The 24,498-nt window shown below is 43.4% G+C and overlaps 1 protein-coding gene across 8 annotated transcripts in view; it reads right to left on the bottom strand.

Annotated features, from left to right (window-relative positions):
• The window catches only part of magi2b (membrane associated guanylate kinase, WW and PDZ domain containing 2b), a 150,614-nt gene that overhangs the window by 47,340 nt on the left and 78,776 nt on the right, over positions 1-24,498 (bottom strand). For all 8 annotated transcript variants that reach the window (XM_088996912.1, XM_088996905.1, XM_088996907.1 and 5 more), the window contains 2 exons: positions 20,403-20,631; positions 13,966-14,045 (listed from right to left, as the gene is read on the bottom strand). In XM_088996912.1, the coding sequence (XP_088853038.1) occupies positions 13,966-14,045; positions 20,403-20,631 (309 nt within the window). The remainder of the gene's footprint in view (positions 1-13,965; positions 14,046-20,402; positions 20,632-24,498) is intronic.

Genomic DNA, 24,498 nt, shown 5'->3' with positions numbered 1-24,498 from the left:
ATACAACAGGTGAGGGAGTTGCACATCATGATGTCTCCACTCACGACTTTGAGTGTAATTGTTTTTATCTCCATATAGAGAACAGCACATAGTTTTGTTTCTTCAGTTATTCCACCCCCCCAACACAAATACTGTAGTTCCACATTTTGCATTTTCGCTAGGGTTGACCGGTGATTCAGACACATCGTCATGAATACCATTGAAATCCGAGGCAAGATATGCTTGGGGCAGCGAGGGTGCCTCCAGCAAATCATATTTTTTTTAGGTATGCCCTGTCAAGAATTCAGTTGAAATCTTAATAACGCGTCCCGGGTGCCTGAATGTAAAATTCAAACTCAAAACAACCTGCATGGGTCAGCAAGGTTTTTTTCTTTGGTTAACAAAAAAGACCCCAAAAGAACATTAGGTGCAACAAATTCAAAGTCAGCTTTATTGTCAAATATGCTCATATGTATGACATATAGCATAGATGAAATTACTGTCCCCTCGGACCCAGCATGCAAGCCACTTATAATGACTTTAACAAACATAATAAACATGAAAACGCCAATTTGCCGGGAGAGGGGACCCGCTGCGTCTTCACGCGCCACCATCTTGGTAAAAACAAAACAAAACATTGCATTCAGCCTTGTTTCTAACAGTCATCGAAAACGATAAATGCAAAAACAACACTGAAGTCATCTCACAATGTGCAATATGTATGGTTTTATTTCGGTTGTTCCTTCTCATCAACCACCGCCCGTTGAAGTAGGCCAAATTAACGGCTTTGATCACTTTGAAGTGGAGTGATACGTGATGTTCAATGTCCTGACGCATTTGCACTGTATATTATCATGAAGGACCCTTGCGCAATTAAATTCCTTGGTCAGAACTAACTGAGTGCGCTTCAAAAATACAAATGGATTTTAACCGTGTGGAAGAGGAAAATGTATTTTGTAAGTTCCGTTATTGCCGGTGGCTGGGGAATGTATCTCTAGCGCTCAACAAAGGCTCATTGTATGTCACTGTAAGAAGCATTTAGGATGTTTTTGGGGCTAGCGCTCACTCGGCAGGATGAAGAACACAACAAGGGGATTGACCTTGCACTTTTACGCGCAAGTAAACATAGAAAAATGCCCATCCACACCCACAGCCATCTGCTCAAGCTGCTCCGCTCCCACACAAACATACGCTACTAATTCAGCACTTGTGATAAGCATCCGTCAGACAATTTTTTAAGAGGTCTTCTTGCCCAAAAATGTGATATTGTGGCGGGCACTGGGACCGGGCATCTCACCCAGCAGGTGTACGGGAGGGGGCGGGTTTATGTCACATATATTTCACTGCAGTTTCGGTTTTACTTTACATTCTCCTTGTTAGCAGTTGGAATAAAGACGTACTCCAATCGACCGTGTGTTCTCATTCCTCAACTGCTACACTGGTGACCCCAACGTTCGAAATGTTCATGACAGCAGACGAAGAGATATCTACCACGGCCATGCCGCCACGACCGGCGCCTCAGCTCGCAGCTGCCGCTTACGCCGCGAAGCTGCCCGAGTTTTGGAGTAGCGACCCGGCTTCGTGGTTCCAACATGTGGAAGCGCTTTTCCACCTACGAGGCGTCACGACAGATGAGCCGAAATATTATCTGGTCGTGGCGTCTCTCAACGAACAGACGACTCGTCGTGTGCTGCCTCTCTTGCGTGCACCTCCACCGAGCGAAAAATACGCAGCGCTCAAACACCTGCTGCTCCGACGGTTCACGTTGTCGGCCTCTGAGAGAGCAGACAGGCTTCTTTCTCTTCCCGGACTCGGCGACGGAACAGCAGTGGACCTGATGGACAAAATGTTGTCGCTACTGGGTTCGGATGACGGCAGATTCCTGTTCCCCCACGTGTTCCTTCGCCAGCTACCGGCCTCTGTGCGCGCCGTGCTAGCCAACTCGACGTGCCTAGCCACCGGCGACTACCGAGGTTTGGCTGAAGAAGCGGACCGGGTGCTGCTGGCGACACGGATGTTCGCCGTGCAAAGTGTGACGGCCGAACCCCTCGGCGGAGCGGCAGCGAACATCGACCCGACCCTAGTAGCCGGAGTGGTCACGCGGAAGTGACACGAGAAAGCCCTCTGTTTTTTCCACCAGCGGTTTGGCGCCAAGGCCCGACGCTGCACACCACCCTGCACCTACGAGGCTCCGGGAAACGCCAGCGCCGGCACCCAATAGCGGCCGTGGGTGCCGGCAACGAAAGCGAGCTGCTTTTTATCACAGACTCCTCGTTAGGTAGACGTTTTCTGGTGGACAGCGGGGCACAAGTAAGCCTGCTGACGCCCACGGCCTCGGACAAGACGGCAGGTGGATGTGGGCCTCCCCTGCGCGCAGCTAACGGCTCGCCCAACGCCAGCTTTGGCACCAGGTCGGTAACTGTGTGTTTCCACAAACGAAAATTCGAGTGGGACTTTATTGTGGCCTCGATTACAGTTCCGATAAGCGGCGCGGATTTTTTATGCGCTCATGGACTGCTTGTGGACATTGCTAACCGTCGTTTGATCGACGCCATCTCTTTCGCCACTTTCCCATGTGAGGCTGGAGGGCTTGGAGCGTTGACGCACGCAAATTATTTAACGTCAGGTAACGTTTATGAACGCCTGCTGACCGATTATCCGTCGTTAACCACACCCGCCTTTTCCAATGCCGATACAAAACACGGGGTACAGCATTTCATTCCCACGGTTGGCCCGCCAGTTTTTGCCCGCGCTCGTCGCCTCGACGCGGCAAAATTGGCAATGGCGAAAGGGGAGTTCGCGACGATGGAGCGCATGGGCATCGTGAGGCGTTCCAACAGCCCGTGGGCCTCACCATTGCACATGGTGCCCAAAAGTGACGGTTCTTGGCGGCCGTGCGGTGATTTTCGTCGGCTTAATAATGTAACCACACACGACCGTTACCCAATTCCGCACTTCCAGGACTTTTCCGCACGTTTGGCCGGAGCCGTGATCTTTTCCAAAGTTGATCTCGTTCGCGGTTATCACCAGGTTCCGGTACGGGCAGAAGATGTGCCAAAAACTGCAGTAATAACCCCTTTTGGCCTCTTTGAATTCCTCCGTATGCCTTTTGGCCTGAAGGGGGCGGCACAGACCTTTCAGAGACTGATGGACTCAGTCTTGCGAGGCCTAGATTTTGTGTTTGTCTACCTCGATGACATTCTTGTGGCCAGCCCTTCACCAGAGGAACACCTGTCGCACTTAAGGATGGTTTTCAAGCGCCTTGATGTGCATGGCCTTATCGTTAACCCTGTGAAGTGCCAATTTGGTTTGCCCAAGATCGATTTCTTGGGGCACCGCATTTCTCCACAGGGTGCCATCCCCTTACCCGCCAAAGTGCAGGCTGTGGTGAATTTCTCCCGCCCAGTCACAGTTAAAGCTTTGCAGGAGTTTTTGGGCATGATAAATTTTTACAACCGGTTTCTTCCTCACGCAGCCGACCTCCTACAACCCCTCTACGGCGCCTTGCGAAAAAAGAAGGCTAATGACCCCAACGAGTGCAGTCCTTTGAACGAGCCAAGGAGGCTCTTGCGGGTGCAACTCTTCTGGTCCACCCGATCTCAACCGCACAGGTGGCCTTGACTACCGACGCGTCTGATGTTGCCGTAGGGGCGGTGGTTGAGCAGCTTGTGGAGAACGAATGGCAGCCCCTTGCATTTTTCAGTCGGAAGCTGCAAGATAACGAACGCAAGTATAGTGTTTTCGACAGAGAGTTGTTAGCACTCTATTTTGCAACGCGCCATTTTCGTTTCCTCCTCGAGGGGCGCCGGTTCACCGCCTGCGTAGATCATAAACCCCTTACATTCGCCATGTCCAAGGTGACCGAACCGTGGTCGGCCCGACAGCAACGGCATCTAGCAGCTATTTCCGAATTCACAACAGACATTCGGCATGTGGCCGGCAAATGTAACCCTGTGGCCGATTGCCTGTCACGCACGATCGTTTGTCCAGTCCAGCTCGGGGTGGATTTCTCAGAGATGGCCACGGCCCAATCTGAGGATCCGGACATCCACGAACTCAAGGCAGCAGGCACGGCCCTGAAACTGGAGGAGGTGGCAGTGTGTGAAGGGGGTCCCGCTCTCCTCTGCGATGTGTCTACGGGTCGCACTCGTCCCGTGGTTCCGCAGGAGTGGCGTCGGCGAATTTTTGATTCAATTCATTCCCTTTCACACCCTGGCGTCCGGGCGTCAGTCAAACTACTTGGGGCCAAGTTTGTCTGGCCTGGGTTAAGAAAGGACGTCAGGAAGTGGGCAGCTGCATGCGTGGCATGTCAGCGCACCAAAGTCCACAGGCACACCCAGGCGAACCTAGAAACTTTTCCGATTCCGGCCAGGAGATTTGACCACGTCCATGTGGACCTGGTCGGGCCCCTCCCTCCTTCGCAGGGTTGCACACATCTCCTCACTATGGTCGATCGGACCACTAGGTGGCCGGAAGCTGTCCCCCTGTCCTCCACAACCTCGACAGACATTGCCCGCGCATTTCTGTCATCCTGGGTCGCACGTTTCGGCACGCCGTCCGATATCACTTCGGACAGAGGCCCCCAGTTTGTGTCCGAGCTCTGGTCGGCCTGAATACATAACCGCATCAGCCTATCATCAATCCCGCTACTTGATTGACATAGAGGGCAGCCGATCAGATGACTGGATCACCACTCAAAATTTGCAATTTGCAAAAATTTGCAAATTTCCCCATTGTGGGACGAATAAAGGTTTTCTGATTCTGATTCTGATTTTCATGCGCAGAAATCGGTGCTAAGTGGTAAATGCTAAGTTGATCACAATCGACCAAGAGCCAGCAAATTGGTCCCAGGAAATTGGGGAAAAAGATATGTGTGTTTGTGTTTTTAGGTTTCATTTATGTCCGGGCGCTCCGGCTGTTGCTGGTTGATAGAAAATAGTTCTATCACTCGTCGTGCATGCAATGTTCGTGTGTGCATGGTCATGTGTGTGTGTGTGTGTGTGTGCCTTCTAAAAGCAAAACATGAGGCCCACAAAGCTCTCCGGTCATACCCCACATCTCACACCCGGAAACCAAGGGCAGCAACCCAGCGGGCACTCCGTGTCATGGAAGACACCGGGTTGCGGCAGAAGGCACATGAGATCCAATATCTGTCAGACTGTACCCAGGGATTCTACAATGCAATCCAAGAGCTGTATGGCCCTAGAAAGCGAACACTTGCTCCAGTGCAATCTGCTGATGGCTCTGCGCTTCTGAAGGACCACCATGAGATCCTTGCTCGCTGGGCAAACCATTTTGAGAATCTTCTCAACACCACCAATCCCATCAACTCACACATTCTGGACAACCTTCCAGACCTGCCGCCAATAATGAGCCTCGATACCCCACCATCTTTTTCTGAGACCCGGCAAGCCATCGTGAGCCTGAAGAACAAAAGTGCTGAACGTGATGGCATCCCTGCGGAAGTTTACAAACACGGAGGTTATCTCCTCATGTGCCGTCTGCACCTACTTGATTGACATAGAGGGCAGCCGATCAGATGACTGGATCACCACTCAAAATTTGGGAAGCTCCCACAGGACTAGAAGGATGCCAACATCATTGTAGTCTACAAAAAGAAAGGGGACTAAACAGCCTGTGGTAATAGCCGAGGAATCTTTCTCCTCGCCACCGCAGGGAAAATTTTGGCCAAAATCATGCATCAGATAGGATTTTTGGATTAAGACAGCATATGGAGAAGAGCAGAGAACGTCGCCTGGACCTCTATATAGCCTTCATAGATCTCAACAAAGCCTTTGACACTGTCAATCGTGAGTTGCATCGAAACATCTCTCCAAACTTGGGGTACCACCCAAGTTTCTCTGCATCCTCCAACAGCTGCATGACGGGATGCAAGCCAGAGTACTCTTCGAAGAGCTCCAGTCAGAGCTCTTCGGGGTGAACGCTGGGGTGAAGCAGGGCTGTGTCTTGGCTCCAGTGCTCTTTAACATCCTCCTCTCTGCCGTCACGTGCCTATTTCACAAAGGCATCGGACAAGAAGATGGCAACCGTGTGGAGTACCATGACGATGGAAACCTCTTCAACATCAGACGGCTCCAGGCTCATACAAAGACAAATATCGCTTTCAACGGCTCTAGCAGGCGGCTGGTACCTCCCTGGCATCCGGCCTCCCATGTTCCATCTGCGGACGTGTCTGCGGCTCGAGGATTGGGCTCCATGCTGATGAGAAATGGCACCAGCGACAGCGTCGCTAACCCCAACCCTTCCACAACCCCCCCCCCCAACCCCCCCCAAAATAACGGTTCCTCATCTCTCACTGGTTGGCCACCCCTGGTTTGGAGAGTGTTTATAACATGTACAGTATAGTTTGGAGGGTAGTGCAACAAGAACAAGGCTTCTATCCCAGCATTTGGTTGCTCCAAACTCGGTGGTCAAGTGGGTTCGAGACTCGTTCCTGGGATTATACACTGTAGACCTAGCCAGCAGGTGGGTTCAGGTGCACATGAAGCAAGATAAAGCCCCTCCTTAACCAACATAGATGTCTAATGGTCAAGCAGACAATAAACTTTTGTTAGACATCATGTATTACTCAATGACATCATGTCTGAATTCATGATTAAAACATATCATATTCCATACTTGCTCAATTTCAAGGCTCAACTTCTAAATAATTCAGTATGTAAATTATGCAGGCATGTCAAACTCCTGCTATTAAAGGCATACTTGGAAACTTATTTTTCCACCAGGCTTGAAATGAATGAGGATTTAAAGACCAATACAATTGAACTTGAATTTCTTGAGGATTAACTTTGCATGTGTTTTTTTTTATTTTCAATTTTCAGCAAAAATGGTTGGTGTTTGTCTCAATATTGACGACGGTTAGACATTTTCCACACGAATGACAATTATTTAAGATATTATTATTATTATTATTATTATTATTATTATTATTATTATTATTATTATGAGGAGATAGGCATGCACACACAGTGACTACAGTGAGTACACAAACACACACCCACATACACTCACTGTACAAAAGCAATACGCGTCCACACGGTCATTGACACACACATACAAAGGATAGACAGGCAGACAGAAGCACGCACACGCAAGCACATGCACACACACACACACACACACATACACACGCACGCACATACACTCCCAATTATAACGCGTTTATCCCCTCACGCTGTAATGTAATTACAGACAGATTTGTGACTTGATATCATTCCTCTTGGTGTGTGTGTGCGTGTGTGTGTTTGCGTGAGTGTGTGTTTGTTTGACTGTGCGTGTGTGTTTGTGTGTGTATGCGCGCGCGTGTGCGCTCAGTCACTGTGTGTGCATGGCTGTCACCTCACACAACCTTCATCCTCCCGCAGGCGCAGGAGTCAGACGCGTTCCGATTCCGACCCGCCTTAAACTCCCGCCCACAGTGTCCACTAGCCACCTTTAAAAGTCATCCTATTTGCCACTTGTCCTCCTCCCCCAAATGTGAGCAGAAGACTGTTTCTATAGCAACCCCCAGTCTCCAAGCTGAGAGCTCGGTATAGTCAAAATTTCTTGTTGCTGAAATACACAAAGTGACTGAGTGTGCGCCTGTGTGTTTGCACTGCTGGTGGACAAAAAAAAACACAACACTAACTCATCAGAGCTACCAGTGTGTCTTTGGGTGCATTGCTAACCCAGCACATTTACTTCTCTCCTGAATTAAGTGTGCAATTGTGATCCTTTAGCTTCCCTCTTGCAAAGTGCCATCCATCCACATCTTGTTGACTACCTAAAGGCACAGTAAGAAAACAGCAAAATGCAAGTCATTTTCTCCACATCAATGTCATTTTTTTCTCACCCAACCATCTAATAGCATCTCAGCAAGATCAAATTTTTCAAAATGAAAGACTGCAAGTAAATTACAATACAGCTATAATGCCCACAAACTAAAGCACAATGAATATCCTAATATTTAGCTAACTAACATCTAGTTAAAGATCCTTCCAGAAACCCAGTGCGCTGGTTGGACAGCCAGTTACCGTATTTTCTGGTATTTATGGCGCACACCCAATGAATGGTGTATTTTCAGACTTTTTCTATATATAAGGCACACCTTTAATCAATGAAAAAGTATTTTTAATTAATTATTACATTATATTTTCCAAATAAAATATATAAATATATAAACGTTTTCCAAATATAAGCCCCATGACATTATAAGGCGTTACAGTAGAGGCTGGGGTAACGTACTACTTCATCTATCGGGGGAAATGGAGTCGGTGGATGTTGACAGTAGTTGCGAGACTTGTTGTGGCTCAATATTACTTCACATATAAGGTGCGCCTAAGTCGTAGAAGGCGCAGGGTCATCTTATGAGTGCGCCTTATACACCGGAAAATACGGCAATCAAAATGCAAAAAATGAAAATATTTAAAATATCTTTTTTACAAGGGTCATATACTGTAAAAAATCAATTAGTGTTTATTGAAATGTGTTTCTGCTGAGTGATTGTCAGTTTTGTAAATATGTTAAGTATTAGTAGTCATTAAGTAGTAGTAGCCGTATACACCGGAAACTACGGTAGCTGGACGGAGCCCAAGAGTTTTCTGATTACTAAACTTCTGGATTGCTCAGCTTGAAAACTAGAGCAACAATTGAATGTCGGTGAATGACTCAGTGAACTGGCTTTGTGAATACATTGGGTTATAAGCCTCATCGGAACAAGTTATTACAAAACCATCACGATATTTTTGAAGTCACTATTTTAAGGCACAACACTTACTGATAGATTCGTTGTACTAAATTCATCCTGTCTACTTGATAACTAATGTTAAGCAGATTCCTTACTTACAGACAGTGTATTGTCGGTGTTCAAATACCTGACATGGTTCGGCGACTACTTCCGCCTTCGTCAGAGTGTCACGGATGTTGCTGTGACGCGCCATTTTCAGCTGGTGTTGCTATGAGGGCGTGACCTACCTGTCAGAACTGACAGGGAAGCCACGCCCCCCGCTGTCCGCTCGTCCCTCCAGGATGCTGCTCCAGGTAGTAGAGAGCATGTAAGCTCCCTCATCCCTGTTGATGGTCCTTGGTCCTCGCTTTCGGATTTCAATGGCCTCCCTGATCCAGCGCTGATGTTTGTTGTCTTCGGTGCGGATGACTCTGGCCTTCTCCCAGTCCATGATGTGGTTCTCTCTTTTGCAGTGGTCCGTGATGGCTGATTTATGGTGCTCCTGTTGTGCTTGTTCTTTTATTGCTCTTGTTTGGATTGTTGCCGTCTCCTTCTCGCACTCGTTCTTGTGCTCTTTTTTTCTTGTATTGCCCTCATAGCAACACCAGCTGAAAATGGCGCGTCACAGCAACATCCGTGACACTCTGACGAAGGCGGAAGTAGTCGCCGAAACATGTCAGGTATTTGAACACCGACAATACACTGTCTGTAAGTAAGGAATCTGCTTAACATTACTTACTGATAGATATTGTTCTTTTCATTTAAAGATGTTTCATTTAAAAGGTGGCCCAACACAACAAGTATGATGGCACAGTCATTGGCCGAGTGGCAACGTGCAAAAATAATTTGGTAATGATGTGATTTTAATTATTTTTCATCAGCACAAGATGCCCTGGGACTGTTATGGGATGAAAACAGGGCAGAGACTCAGACGTCTGCATATACATTTGTGAGGAAAAAAAAATTGCAATGCTTCAAATGCAACGTTGTATGATATTGTAAACGGATACTGCTGCCGATGGCTGACAGTTTAGCCCTAAGTGATCGAAAAAATCCTTTGGCAAAATATGTCATCTAACATGTCATCTCATGGCTAAAAGGTCCAGAAGGAGCACTGTACGTCTTTCCGTTGATGAATGACTTAACCATGTTATCATATTACCTCGGAGTTGCATCATTCACTCATATTTTTTTTAATCCATCCATTCCTCCCTTTGTCTTTGAGGTCTGTTGCTGCACTACAGAAAAGGAAAACTGATGTGGGAAAAAAATGCTTCTTTTAATCTGTGTTAGCACTGCTCTTATCTTTTGTTTTTGCATTGTAATGGAGCCAAAAAAAAATCAGCGCTACTGTCCCAACATGTTGTTGGTGTTAAGAGCTTCTTGCAGTACTTCCATATCAGTTGGCACTTTTCTGCCGCTCCTCCCCGCGTCTCAGTCTCCGACAGGCGCTGATGCGTTGGCAACGGCGAAGCTCTACAGCGCTAATCCGGGACGTGAGGTTATATTGACGGCGGTGCAGGGATTGGAGGCTTTACCAAAGGCAGAAGTCTTTTTCAAAGGCAGCAACAAGCGTGCTGTCGTTTGAAATGCGGAGAGGCAATATGAGCCTGTGTCACCTATCAGAAAGAGAACCCTGACGAGCCTTTGAACTCTCAACAGGCTGCCAAATGATACACATATATAGAAGATAAATAAATGAGCGTGAGACAGACACACAACACACGGGTTTGTTACACTTTTGCTCATCCTGACACAAGCAATCGTCTCCTCAAATCACCCTGAACGCAGCTCAGGGGGGCTTAGAAAAGGGAATCGAGAATAAGGTTATAGTATGACATTGTGAAAAAAACACTGCAACAAAAACAAATTCATGACATAAAGGGAGCACACAGAAGATACAAAAGCACAACTTCCAAGAGTGATTTTTTTTCTTTTGTTTTTTGCCACCGGTGGCGCCTTCCAGGCAATCGGGTAGCTTGCAAAGCGCATTGTCAAGCTGTTCATGCTTTGTTTTATTCACTCTCCGTGTCTACATTCATATTTTAGTGGCCCATACTTCATGCGCAATAATGTGAGCCAAAACAAGGACGAGATTGACTTCACAAAAACCATGTGACATCTCTACTGTGCACTGGAAAGAAAACCTCAACATCTTCATCTCTGCTACCTCCAGCTCTGCTTCCTGTCTTTTTTTCAGGCACTGATTGACAGAAAAACGATTTCATTTTTCTTATTTTGCTTGCCAGTCAGTTAATAAATGTCAGAACGACGACAGGTATCACAAAACACTTAGTTGTATTCAAGACATGGCATTTACCAATAAAATTACTGTTTTCAGCTGTTGTGTATATTACGTGGTGTGTTTTATTGAGAGTTTAATTATGCCTTGGTTTGACATAAGCATTGAGAAAAAAATGCATTTTTAATTACAGTATGCATCGTTGCTGCTTAATGTGTGCCAAAATGTACTGTTGCATAAAGTGCTGTAAAAAGAGAGCCATCGTGGAAAACGAGAACAATATGTGAACGAGCGCAAGCACGGATCCGGGTTATTACATCCTAGCATGCCTCCTCCACCCAAAAGGCGGTTTTCCCTGATAAAAATAATGTTTTCTGGCTTCCACTGCTGGAAGGCACTCGCTCCAGAGGATGTGCTCTCTCATCCAGGAGCTTCATAAATGTTTGTTTGCTTTTTTAGCAGTTGCAGCGCTCCTTTCCCCAGACACGATACCGAGCCAGACTACAGGACTAAACTGCAGACTTTGCATGAATGATCTGTGAGGAATAGATTAATAGTTCCAATCTGTGGTTGGGTGGTCAGGGCTCAGAACGCTTTCCTTACACACATCACTCAAGACAGTGGAAGAGTATAAAATAGATGGATACCATTTACATGGACTTCTTTGCTCTTCGAGCTCATTCTAGGTCCGTGCAGAAGATAAAGAATATCAGAATCAGAAAATCTGAATCAGAAAAACGTTAATTGTCCCACAATGGGGAAAATATATGACTGAAAGCATTGTTATATTGAAGGTCTAAACATGTTGCTTCTGTGTTTGGGTTCAAATAAAATTTCGGTTGCTGAAAGGGTAATATATACATTGGTCATCATGTGTTATCATTAAGCTAGTGAACTAAATGCTTGTTACTTTTGCCTTGTGTTTCATGTTGTTATTTAAGTTTTGTATCTCTCAAGAATGCACTCTCTCGTCAAAGCAAGTGAAACAAATTAATCATGACCAGCGTTTGGAAAACCTATATGGGCCACTGGTGACACTGGGCACCACTGCATCCAAAACATTGCATATGAGGATTTACCGGGTGCCCTCAGCGGTCTACAATTGGGACCCGATAGTAATGAGATAGATTTAGTCAGTTTAGTTGCCTCTGAATGCTAAATTATATGGTGGAGCACTGGTTTGTGTCAATAATTTGTCTTCTCCTGTAGGTTGTACAAGGTTGAGTGTCAACATTGATTTCCTTGGACTGACGAGGCGGCAGTCATTGGGAAATGGAGCAGTTAATCCTATAAACATACATAGTCTCATTTACCTTGCTTATGTTAGATTACAGATGGGGAAACCCCTGAGGTATGTTACATTTTTCCCCCTCCTTCTTCCCTGAAATGTCAATTGACTGACAGACACAATTGAAACAGTCATGTCAGTGAAAAACAAGGCCTGTTAAATCCATAGAGAGAGAGAGAGCGTGAGAGAGAGAGAGAGAGAGAGAGAGAGAGAGAGAGAGAGAGAGAGAGAGAGAGAGAGAGAGAGAGAGAGAGAGAGAGAGAAATAATTTAATGATTATTGGCCCTACACAGGAGAAGCTAGCGAAACATTAGCAATTTGATTTTAACAGCTAAAAAGTAACCTTAGCCTCACTTGAGGTGATAGATGAAGGACGCCGGCAGTGACAACAGTATGTACTGTGTGTCGAGCGGGAGTAAGAATGTGTTTGTGCAGCGACCAGCACCGTACTTGGAATTCTGGGCACACTTTGGCTCTTTACCGGGAGGGATGAGGGAATGACAGAAAATGAACACGCAAGGGGATGAGGGGGCTAGATGGTGGGTGATCAGTGAGGACAGGGTTGATTCAAACATCAAGAAGGAATTGATTAAGTCTGGTAAGATTCACTTCACGACCCCTGACAGCAAAGGTAATGTAAGTTTGTCTGCTGTTACTCTGCTTCAATGAATTGACAATAGGGTGTATCGTTTTTTTTTTTTTGTCCAAAAATCTTTCACTTGTCCCTAAATCACAGCCATGAGTTGTGTTTGTGTGCACATACAGTGGAATCTCAAAACCCGAGCTGGGCCACTTTTGTTCTGTAGGTCCACTTTAAAAAAATATATATATATATGGCGTACATGTATAAATTATAAATATTTGTGTAGAGCATATCCTGAAGGTGGACGGATTAGCATGTCCGCGTCACATTGCAGATGTCATGACGTGCGGGCGTCTTGCGTGGACCTTTCCTGTACACCCCGTGTCTGCATGGGTTTTCGACGGGTCCTCCGGTTTCCTTCAACATTCCCCAAAATAACATATCAGGTTAATGTACAGTTTGTGTACGTAATCGAGTAGTTATTTAATCAATTAAGGGGTGCACAAAGTGAGTACTCTTAGGAGGAGTTTGGTTGGGTTTGTCTGCATGTCTGGGCGTGAGTTGTGGCCTACAGCAGTTGCCTAGGAGTATTCTCATTATATATTTAAATGTTGAGATGTTTGTCTCATTTTGAAAGTGTATTGATGACTCTCCTTGCCTGCATGCAATCTCATTTCAATACCAAAATGACTATTTTTTTCCACTTCCCGCGAGCAACTGCAGATCAAAAGCTTGCTTTTCCATAACATCTGGGCTCACAACATAAAATCAACAAAAGCAAGAACAACTCAGAAAACTTGTAAGCATTGTAGAAAGCTGGTGAAAGCCCGACACAAGAAATAGACAAAATGCACTTGTATCATCTTGCTGCAAGACACCAGTTGCGATGCTCTCGTGAAAATGTGTCTTTTTAAAGCAAATGTACATTGTTTCTACAAAAGGAAACAACTCACATGCGAGTTTTAGCACACGACTGGGAGGCACACAGCCTGTATAAGCACAACAGTTTTGTGCCATGGTGCTAAATCGAGACGCAGGTATGAAAACAGCATGAAGTGGCGAGATGAAACACTTCCCACAAAACAACCGGCAACTCAAGTCTGATGAACAGAAATAGAGTCATGGAAACTTGCACATTTGGCACGTACCATCTTCCTTGCACTCTTCCGGAGGCTTCGCCTTCTTGGCCAATCGAGGATCTAGCCATGATGTGGTCTTGGTGTTGTGACTGTATAAGAAGATGAAGAAGACAATAAGCGGGAGCAGATCATTAGATCAAAGTAACACTAATGACCTGCATCCATGTCAGCGAGCCTGATTAGCAAACATTACGGTGCATCAATTATTCAATACGGAGGTCTGGCATTTTACACAACAAACCACACAGAAAGCAGAGGAAGGACAATCCAACAGGACGAAGTGTGACACAAAGTACTCACGCTTAAAATGCTACATGATACAAATAATTTATTCCAGATATCATTTGAATCCTCCTACATGGTATAAAACACCTTTTTAAGTTGATTTGAATCACACAAACAATAATTGCATAGCATAGAATGTACAGAAAATACAGGATGTCTCGTGGGTGTGTATGATGTGGTTGTTGTGGCGTGAGCTGTGATCAACGGTGACTGATGCGTGTGTGTATCCAGTGGAAACTGTAATTGAGGAGGTTGAAGCAGGTGGATTGAAATGTTTGCTTGGGCTTTTGAGTAATTTAGTAATTTTGTGTCGCATAATGACTGGTTTGCTAGATAACGTTAGCTCAACAACAAACTATCAATTAGCATTGAACGAGCCCCTCTGTGGCAGTTTTCCAAACGCAGAGGAGTCAGTCATCAAGTCAATTATCATGCATGAATTACCACTGTATCGATTTTTGAATAAACTGGTTGGAATGTAAATTACAGCCACCCTTCCGTCCAGCTTGAAATAAATTCATTGAAGTTAAATTGTATTTTTAAATGAAACTCCACACACTGCTGGAAGGTTGAAATCATCATTCAAGTCCTTCAGCCGAATGACAGAATGACTTGCTTTCTGATGGAGCAATCAGAGAAGGTTCTGTCTCTCTCCACCAGCAAGTGCGTGTGACATCTTGGTGAAATAAACAACACTTTTTTTGTTCTTTTGAATTCCAGATGGCGCTGCAAGAACGGCTGCCTTTCCAGCAGCTCCTGTATTTTGTTTTTTTATTTCTTCCTTTCCTTTCCTCTTCCATGACTTTGCTGCCTTGAAATGTAAATTTTCTCCACTGCGAGACTAATACAGGCTAATCCAGGCATGGGCAAACTACGGCCCGCGGGCCACATACGGCCCGTTAGGCTTTTCAATCCGGCCCGCCGAACTTGCCCAAATTATAGTACAGTGTCTAAAACTCATGACAAAAAGCTAGCGAACAACAGGGCAGATAACTGAAAAGTTGCCTGCCCCATTTTTCCCAACTTGAAGCAAAATGAGACCAATCCCATTAAGAAACATTGTCGCAAAGTATAAAGTTTTTTTTTTAATCAAGAATGCACCAACTACAAATGCTACCTTGCTTAATTTACGGCAAATGCGCATGGCTGTAAATTTTGCTACAGTAGTCGATTGTCATTGTGGTGCACAATGCAACGTTTGCATTGATTCCTACGAGCCACTAAGCCCCTTTCATAAGTCTCATGTACACTTTACGGTCACGGTTTAATGTAAATTTACGTTTTGTAGCGTCACATATGTTGTTAGCTTCTTTTGAATCTTTCTTCTAGTTTGAGGTTCTGTGCATCTATTTTGGAAAATGACATGCAATTGCACGACTTTGTAACGCTTGCGAAAGTCCGGAAGAAAGAAGCAGGCTTCTGATTGGCTGCCGAGCCGAGTATGCAAATTTCAACTGCAGGTAGTCTATGTTTGTGTGCTCGGCGACGGTACACGTGTTTTGTTAGCGCGTGAAGGCGAGAGCGTCAGTGAGGAGTTTGTTGAGCGCGCGGTCAGGACAAACCATCTATGATTTGGCGGAATTTAACACAAGTAGGTATTATTGAGCTTGAATATTTCGTTGTGTAATAATATGTTTTGAATGTTGAAAGTGATTCCATTTTTCAATAAATGTTGATTTCTTTGCCCCTTCGATGGAAACTTAAAAACAGACGCAATCTTGATAAATCACAGTGCATATGTTATTTTAATCTATTTCCATTTCCTCCTCCAAGTATCTGCGAAATAGTTTGTAAATGCCATATCTTGCATATTCCTTGAGACAAATTTATTAACTGATCAGGGATATTTTTCACATTTGAAAGACAGTTAATAAATTGGGTTGTAGTGTTTTTACTGTGCTATGAGGTTTGTACATACTACATTTAAAGGACAACCGGCACCATTTTTTGTTTTTGTTTCCCACTGACATCAGAAAAACGTTTTATAGCATCTAAAATACCCAAATCAGGCAGGCTGATATTTTTAGTTAAATGAAAAACACCAATAAAAATGACTTCAAAATGAATCCGGAAATGGCCAGTTTCAGAAGGTTGCTCGAGAATCAAAACAATGGCTTCAGATTCGGAGAAGATGTTTTCTTGTTCTTGTTCTTCTGAAGAGGAAAGCATAAATGTTTGCAATTGATTCTAGGAGTCCTCCCATATCAATTCGAGCCGTCAATGACAGCAATGTAGCACCCAGAAAAAGCAGAAGATTGCGCCCAAGCTCCGTTGGAAATGGGCTGATTTGTCAGCTGGGAATTTGTGTCAGCGAATATCAAATAGTTGTCTTGGTGCAACACACAACGATTCACCATGGCGTTATTTATGTGTTTTCCTTCTAATTTCGCCATCAACACGGATTAACACGAAGTTTTCAGACTAAACAAAGTACCCAAAATGCATTGTATGTCGCTTTCTCGGTCAGGGCGGTCCAAACGTGACGTCACATGGGGATCGTCATCAACTCGAAAACAAGACTTCATATATTCAGCGCAAGTCTTAAAACGTAAAATATAGCTATATGCTGTGGAATCTTTGTAAAATACGCTCAGTCGAAGTCATTTGAAGTGATTTTATAAATTATGGACATAACTTGTTCGGAGTATTTCCGGCCCAAACACTCCCTCCAAATGCTCCTGGCCCGGCCCCTCTGTCAAATTTTAGAACCCAATGCGGCCCGCGAGTCAAAAAGTTTGCCCACCCCTGGGCTAATCCAATACAATCCACCATCCAAATTGGCCACTAGTAAAACCGTTTTATAGTCTGCAGCTATGCTGATTAACTCATCCACTGCCAGATGTGCAAAAATGTGTTTTTGTCCAGTGCCAGGGTTTTTGTCATTGTCACTCAAATTCCAGTTATTCCACAGAATATTGAGTTTTAGGACTACATACATTTATAATGCAGTGTAAGAAACCTTAGACTCTCTTCTTTCATTAAAAAATGAGTTAATTCCTAAATTATATAGATCTGGAGTTATATTTGCCTGAAATGAGGGTGTCTGTTTAAAATACAATGTGATACATACATCCTGTATTGGTTTATATAGTGCTTTAACAACAACTGAAGCTGGAACAAAGCACTAACATGAAAAAAAGGGAAATGCTGCCCCCTTGTGGAAGGAAAACATTGCCACAGGCCATGGCAAGTGCTTTATCGACACCCAAACAAGAAAAAACAAAACCCAAACCAATTCAGTAATGGCACTCTTCGTCATATCTTCAATTCCCGAATAAATTAGTGAATGGCAGTGAATGAGTTAATGTTTCCATGGATTATACTGTATACTACTGGGGGTGCTTCCATATTGACATTTTTATCAAACAATTTATTTTAATACAGCACTTTCTTCACAGCTGTAACAAAGCACATCATAATTCTCGCATTTAGATGTGCTTGAATTCCGAGCACTGAATCTCAATTTCAAATTCACAGGCACACTTTCTCCTAATTCTCAACTCCAGCAGCCATCCATTCAGCCGCACCAACGCAGGCTGTCCAATAGCCCTTTACCGGTGTAAAAATTACAAGCGGGAAAAATCTAATAGTGCCCCTAAAAATCAGTGCTCAGATGCACATGCTGCCGATAATGGATACCCATCAAGCGCAGATTTTTTTCTCCGTCAAAGTATGTTGTGGACAAACCACTGAGAAAAGTCCACAACAGATACACAAAAAGGACACCAAACACTTTATGATAAAAACAAATAACTGAAACAACAACAAAATGCAGCGCTCTCGAAAACGGCTGAAAACGGGAAAGCATCACGCTATGCTATTTGTGCTGGCAATCCACAGTTCAAACTCCTGGTTGCCATGACAACCGTCACATCAAGGGATCTTCCGATCCTCAGGCACCAGACAATCCACAGCTTCAGCCACTCTTTATTTCCAGCGCTTTGTCTCAGAAGGGGACTTTGACTGGTTCTCAATATTTTTCCTTCTTCGTCATTAATTTATTCATGTCAGACTCACTCTCAAACCTAGAATCGAAGATCCCCAGACATGAGGGATGAGGCTTGGACCTATCTATCACATAGCATCCTTTTATTATTTGATTTTTTTTTTCTTTTAGTCCTCCACCGACTCCTTCACTTAGGGGAGGTAAATTCAGTTTTTACAGTCGCCTTCCAGTCTGGTAGCATGCTGTGGGGGATTTCACCAAGATTTTACAATTTCCAGCTCATGAACATTTAGGAGAAACTCCCCAAACTCGCATATCTCGACATCAATCCTCCTCATTGAAGGTCAGAGAGGATTTGATCTGACTGCACTATTGTGTTGAATGTACTGTAACACAAAAATATTAAATCAACCCTATTGTCCCTGTCCTGTGAAAAACACGTATGTCCATTTTGTCCTTTCATGTTCGAATTCGCTTCTCCTCCCAAGGGTCGCGGGAATGCCGGACTCCATCCCAGCTGTCCTCGTGCAGAAGGCAGAGGCCACCCTTGTTATATGTTATTTTTAAATGTTTACATTCATACGTTGTCCGCATTTCAAACATTCCATTCCAATCTAAGCTAGCTGATCAAAACGTACCATTCTGCAAATCAGAGGTAGGCCATTCATTTCCCGATTCGGCTATGAAACTCAACTGCAGTCAGAATGATTTTTTTGGTGTTTTAATAAAATAGAAAATGTTAAGATCTCAACAAGTTTCTACTTGCGTTGCCATGGTAGAATTAGGAAATAAAAACTGACAATAATTATGACATTAATAAACAGACAACATAATCACACTGTATCTGCACGTAACATTCACACAAAAAACACAGATGGTGTACACACCCTCCCCCCCTATTTTGAGTGTGTGCTGACAGCAAATATCATTGGTGATACCCTGAGGACTACAGTTGCCATTGGAATGACCCCCCCCCCCCTTTTCTTTCCATTACTCGAACGGTGAAAGAAATCACTCACTCGGGATGTGGCCCGTGGGCTCTACCTTGCCTAGCTAGATGTGTTGTAAAATTTTAGAGGTCCTTGGGGCTGGAAACATATAAGCACCAAACAACAAAACAACAACCTGTGGTTCTCAATCCAGAAACACAACATTTCTATGTGCACCCCTAATAGCAATGCTTATTATCAGAAATACATAAATATTGTACAGTAAAGTCTCGTTATATCGATATTCTCGGGAGTCGGAAAAAATATCGATATAACCGGCTATCGATATATCCGATCCTGCGGCATGTAAATTTTCTCCTATTGAAATAATTATCAAGTGATTTGCTCTTCATTCTTTTTTTTTTTTTTTTGTTTTGCTGTTGTTCGACATTTTAGTGTCATATGCTCCATTATCTGCGATTGTCTGGCAACCAGTCCAGGGTGTCGTCGGCCTATTGCCCGAAGACGGCTGATATTAAAGGTAAGATTGGGCCCAAAAAATCCTGCCCCACCCGACTCGAGCCCGACCGATGAAGTTAATTTGCAGGCTCGAGCCCGAAATTTCATGTCATTTGTGAGGACTTATAATAACAAATGAAAGCCTTTCTAATGAAATTAAACAAGTCTGTATCATCATTTACATTTTTCTATTTCTGTGGAGGTTCCCTTAACCAACTATTTTCTATCATTGATGTAGTTTTTTTAAGGGTTGATGGAAAATTTAAGGTCGTTCATCATTTTGATGAGTTGTGCCTTAAACCACGGGCGAAACAGTATGTCCTAAAGAAGCGCTGCACTTTAAGAGAGCGGGAGAGGCAAGAACACAGAAATACTATAAATATACATAAATAAATTAGAAAAATAAACAAAGAATAACATTCTTTTTATCACAAGTCTCCATTAGTTTAGTATCCACACATCGTTTTCGTATACATTTTTCTAAACATTAAAAAAAAGTATGCGAGAGAGAAGCCCCGCCGCGTCCAGCCCGAGCCCGACCAAAACGCAATGATTGGCATTTTGAGCTCGGGCTTAATATTTTACCTCTAGCTCGTATAGGCTCCAGCACCGACCCATGTGAGGATAAAGCGGATCGGAAAATGAATGTTCCATTATTTCATGCATACTAAAGTTGTGTCTGTTGGAAAACACTGACCTTTGACAGTAAAAACCAACTCTCAAGTGCTTAAAAATTTTGAATAAAGCCATTAATGTATTTGTCTTACTCAATGAAGTAGACCTCCCCCTTCTCCGTGTATGCCATTTCCCAGTTGTCAGGCAGAGGGCCGAGCTCTTCCTCATCTACATCGGGGATTTTGTGAGGGGACTTGGCTGGAGACTTGGGTGCATCCTCTGCTTCGGTGGGAGCCTCGCTTGTGGCTGCCGCTTGGCTGCAGGTTTCCACGGCAACCTCCCCGGATGCATCGGTGCTCTTGTCCTCGTGCTCGCTGGACTCTGCGCATGAAGAATCGAATCATTATATTTTGGTACAACTAAGGCAAAATTATTCCGAAAGATGCCAAGAATGCAAATGGTAGACTCAGTTGGAATTGACCCGATTTTATCCATTTCTTAGTACAGCAACTATCACATCATTATTTATCTTTCTTACAACCCATAAAAACATGTCAACGTGTATTTTTTTAATAGCGTGTTATTATGAGCCCCGTAAACCATTACCAAAAAATAGTACAATTCACAAGGTTTCACAAGAGGTTGAAAATGTCGGTCTCACACATACACACTCTCACACGAGACTTAATAAAGGCAAATCCAATCAATCAATCAATCAATCAATCCAATCACACGCACACACGCAGACGTGGACTCACACCGCATACTACACACGGCATGCATGATGAGTCAATGCAGCTGAGCTGTGAACGCCCAGGAGGGAGAGAGGGGAGAAAGTGAGGGCGAGAGGGTTCTGAGGACAGCGAACACGAGAAGAACAGAGCATGTCCGAAAGAGAGGAACCGGCAAAGACAGAGGCTTTCAGGGTCAGGGAGTGAGTCAGACACACAAGGAAATGATTTGGAGAGTGACAATAGATGCCACCAGCTCTTTATTTGCCATCACACACAACACACGGGTGGCTTTCGGGGCCACGGCCAAGATTGCGGCAATATTTATGCCTCCTTCACCGAAAGTGCCGCATCAGAATGGCAAATGTATGCTGAGTACATATGGCAAAAGAATAATAAGGATAGAAGAAAAACAAAACCTTCATTCGTCACACAATGGAAACATTTGCAGTACAAATACTGGTCAACTCTACTTGTGAGTATTCATTTTGCTCCGTGTGTGTTATACATACGTTGTTTGAAGGTTTATTATTATTCTAACACCCATTCAAATTTCTATTAGATTTTAGCATTTGATATTTTATTTTATAATATACTTTAATTGTGAAATGGTTTGGATTAAAATGCTGTTGTATTAATGGACAAAGTTCGTCACGGGGGCGTGAGAAACATCTTAAAGCGAGAATCCACCCTATTTGGGGAACCGTGCAAATCAGTCTTCTTTTCATTTCAGAAATACATGTAAACATCTTCTCAGTCATCAAATATATTTTTAATATAGAAGGCACCGAAATTAGAGGAGCAAAACTGAGTTAAGGCACTGTGCTCTAAAAAACAAAAATAACATTCCAAATAAAAATAATTACAAAGGCTGCGATTGATCGGCCAGCAACAAAAATCATTGATCAATATTTATTCATGTAGTTAGAACGGTGCAGAAAGCTATGACTTCACGTCACACCTGCTTTCTTGCTCTTGAAGAAGTCACGCACGACTTTATCATACGGTGTGATCTGGAGTATTGTCATGACATTATGGGATTTGTTTTTTTCTTAATTGGAATACAAGGCGTAAACGTGACGATTGATTTTCAGTGTGTTTAATACAGTGGCGGTCCGTGCATTTTCACACACTTCCGACTTGAACAAATATCCCTCGTAATATCATAATTTCTGATACAACGGCTGGAGATATCATTTACAAAAGCACACGCACGCAGTACTGGGCGTGGCATCACCTTAATCGTCTACAACACAGGCTATTTTCCGGAGCCATTACACATCAATAAATCAAAGTTTTATGAAGTCCACCAAGAATATGCAATCTTTAACAAGATTTTACGCTAAATTACAAAATGTCAGTTTAATATAAGAAAAACAACAAGACGTTCACAAAACGAACTATTTGTTGAAAATAAAAGTAAACAAATCTTTTTCATTTGTTCTTGAGAATAGGCTTACCTACATGCGACAGCGAGTTGTCCTCTCCTTCAGCCATTGTGGGTTAAAAAAGCAAGTAGATATACTTGGTTTTTCTGCTAAAGTTTCCGGGTCTGATCTGTTGTAGCTTGGTTGATTTGCATAGCGCTGCCTCCGCTGAGGGCTGAGGTAAAGTGAGTATCCAATCACAGGACGCGTACATGTCATGTTCAACGCGAGGCCCTCTAGCTGGCCTTACTGTGCCAACTCGTGATCTGATTGGCTATCGCAACTGTATATCAACTACATGTGACCGTTCATGTACAGCGCACAGACGCCCTCACTGTTGATTCTGAAGGCGTCGGTCAGATTTCATACAGCCTGGCGACACAAACTAGCTGAATTCGGATTGGATTAAAAACTCTGACCTAAAACTACAACACTGAAAGGAGCATAACCAAATGGATATAATATAACATCAAGAAAACAGTATGTAGAATAATTACATATATATACAGTAAAGTCTCGTTATATCGATATCGGATATATCGATAGTCCCGGTTATATCGATACTATTTCTATGCACGCACGGAGAAAATTACATGCAAACAGGGTCGGATATATCGATAGTCCCGGTTATATCGATATTTTTTCGGACTCCCTTGAATATCGATATAACGAGACTTTACTGTATGTATATATATATCAATCAGTGATGTGCAGTGAGGGGAGGCAGGTGAGGCAGTGCCTCACCTGTCATCATGGAAATATCAAATAAAAAATTACATTAAACAGTTATATGTATTTAGTGATTTGTACTTTAAAGTTATTTTCCATTTAACTGCACCATTCTTGGTTCTTTTTTTCTAAATCGCGGAATTTTCACTGTTCAAATACTAAGTAGAGACGAACGGTGAGGCAGCAGCGCAATGACTGTGCCAACTGGGCTGCTTGCTCTGCAGTGAGACCGCATTGCTCTCCCTCTGCATATCGCGATTAAAGTGTTCAAACACTTTTAGTATATAAACTAAATTTCTACAGTTCAGCTGGTGTATATAATGTAGAGTCACTGTACATAATAAACACTGTACTACGGTGTTTATTTAATTTTTATCAAAATTGTGTGCATAGGTGAGGCACACAGTTCTCCTGTCTCATGACAGGGGGCGCTGGTGATTACAGATTCTTCTAGCGCCTCCTCGACTGCAGAATAATAGAATTAGTGAGGGCAAACTAAAGTAAACAGTTAGCAAGTAAAGTGCAACCATCCAGTCATTTTTTCGTGTTGCTTGGCCTTATTTTCAGAATGGAGGATTACATATCTAAATTGAAAGAAATAGAGAGACTTTTAAAACTGAAGAAAGATAAGGAAGGCTTCTACAAATAAGTTATCGATACCTTTCTTCAGAAGGAGTGGCACATGGACTTCATTTATAAGTAAAGGTGACACGATAATCACATTTTTTTTAATTCTTTTTTTTCTATGCTACAGTTTAGATAAAGAATTCTGACATGACATTTTAAACAAAATATGTTAACTGTTGCCAATCAAATGGTGAATAAGCTACTCTGTAGAGTTCATGTTTGTAAATCTAACTGTGATGACGTCAGTGCCTCACCAGCCAGGAACCTCACCGCACCTCACCGATATATATATATATATATATTTTAGAAAAAATACTTTTTGACTTTTATTATAATTATGATAATGATGTCTGATTATGTTAGGCCAGCAGAGAAGGCCTTGCTGGCCCTGACGGCCCACCACTGGTTTAATACATACAGAACATTTACAAACTGCTGCTTTTACTTGGGGAAAGTAATGATTCACGTTTTCCCTGCTGTTTTGACGAGCTACAGACCAAATCAGTAACTAGGTAAACACTACTACTGCTACTACTACTACTACTACTACTAATATATTTATATAAATCCTAATTAGTTTGTCCATTAACTACAACCTGTTCAGGTTTTGTTTGTTTCTTTTTAATTATCTGCTCACATGAAAGGCTATAAGTAATATTTCAGGTTAAACTTCTCAGATTAGACAAAAGGGAGTACTTTTGAGGGGAAAAAGGAAGTGACATTTTGCATTGGGT

Source organism: Hippocampus bargibanti, linkage group LG05 (genome assembly GCF_051943395.1).
Source record: "Hippocampus bargibanti isolate YZ-2025 linkage group LG05, ASM5194339v1, whole genome shotgun sequence".
In the NCBI taxonomy this organism is placed as follows: Eukaryota; Metazoa; Chordata; class Actinopteri; order Syngnathiformes; family Syngnathidae; genus Hippocampus; species Hippocampus bargibanti.
This window is presented reverse-complemented; position numbering and strand designations above follow the sequence as displayed.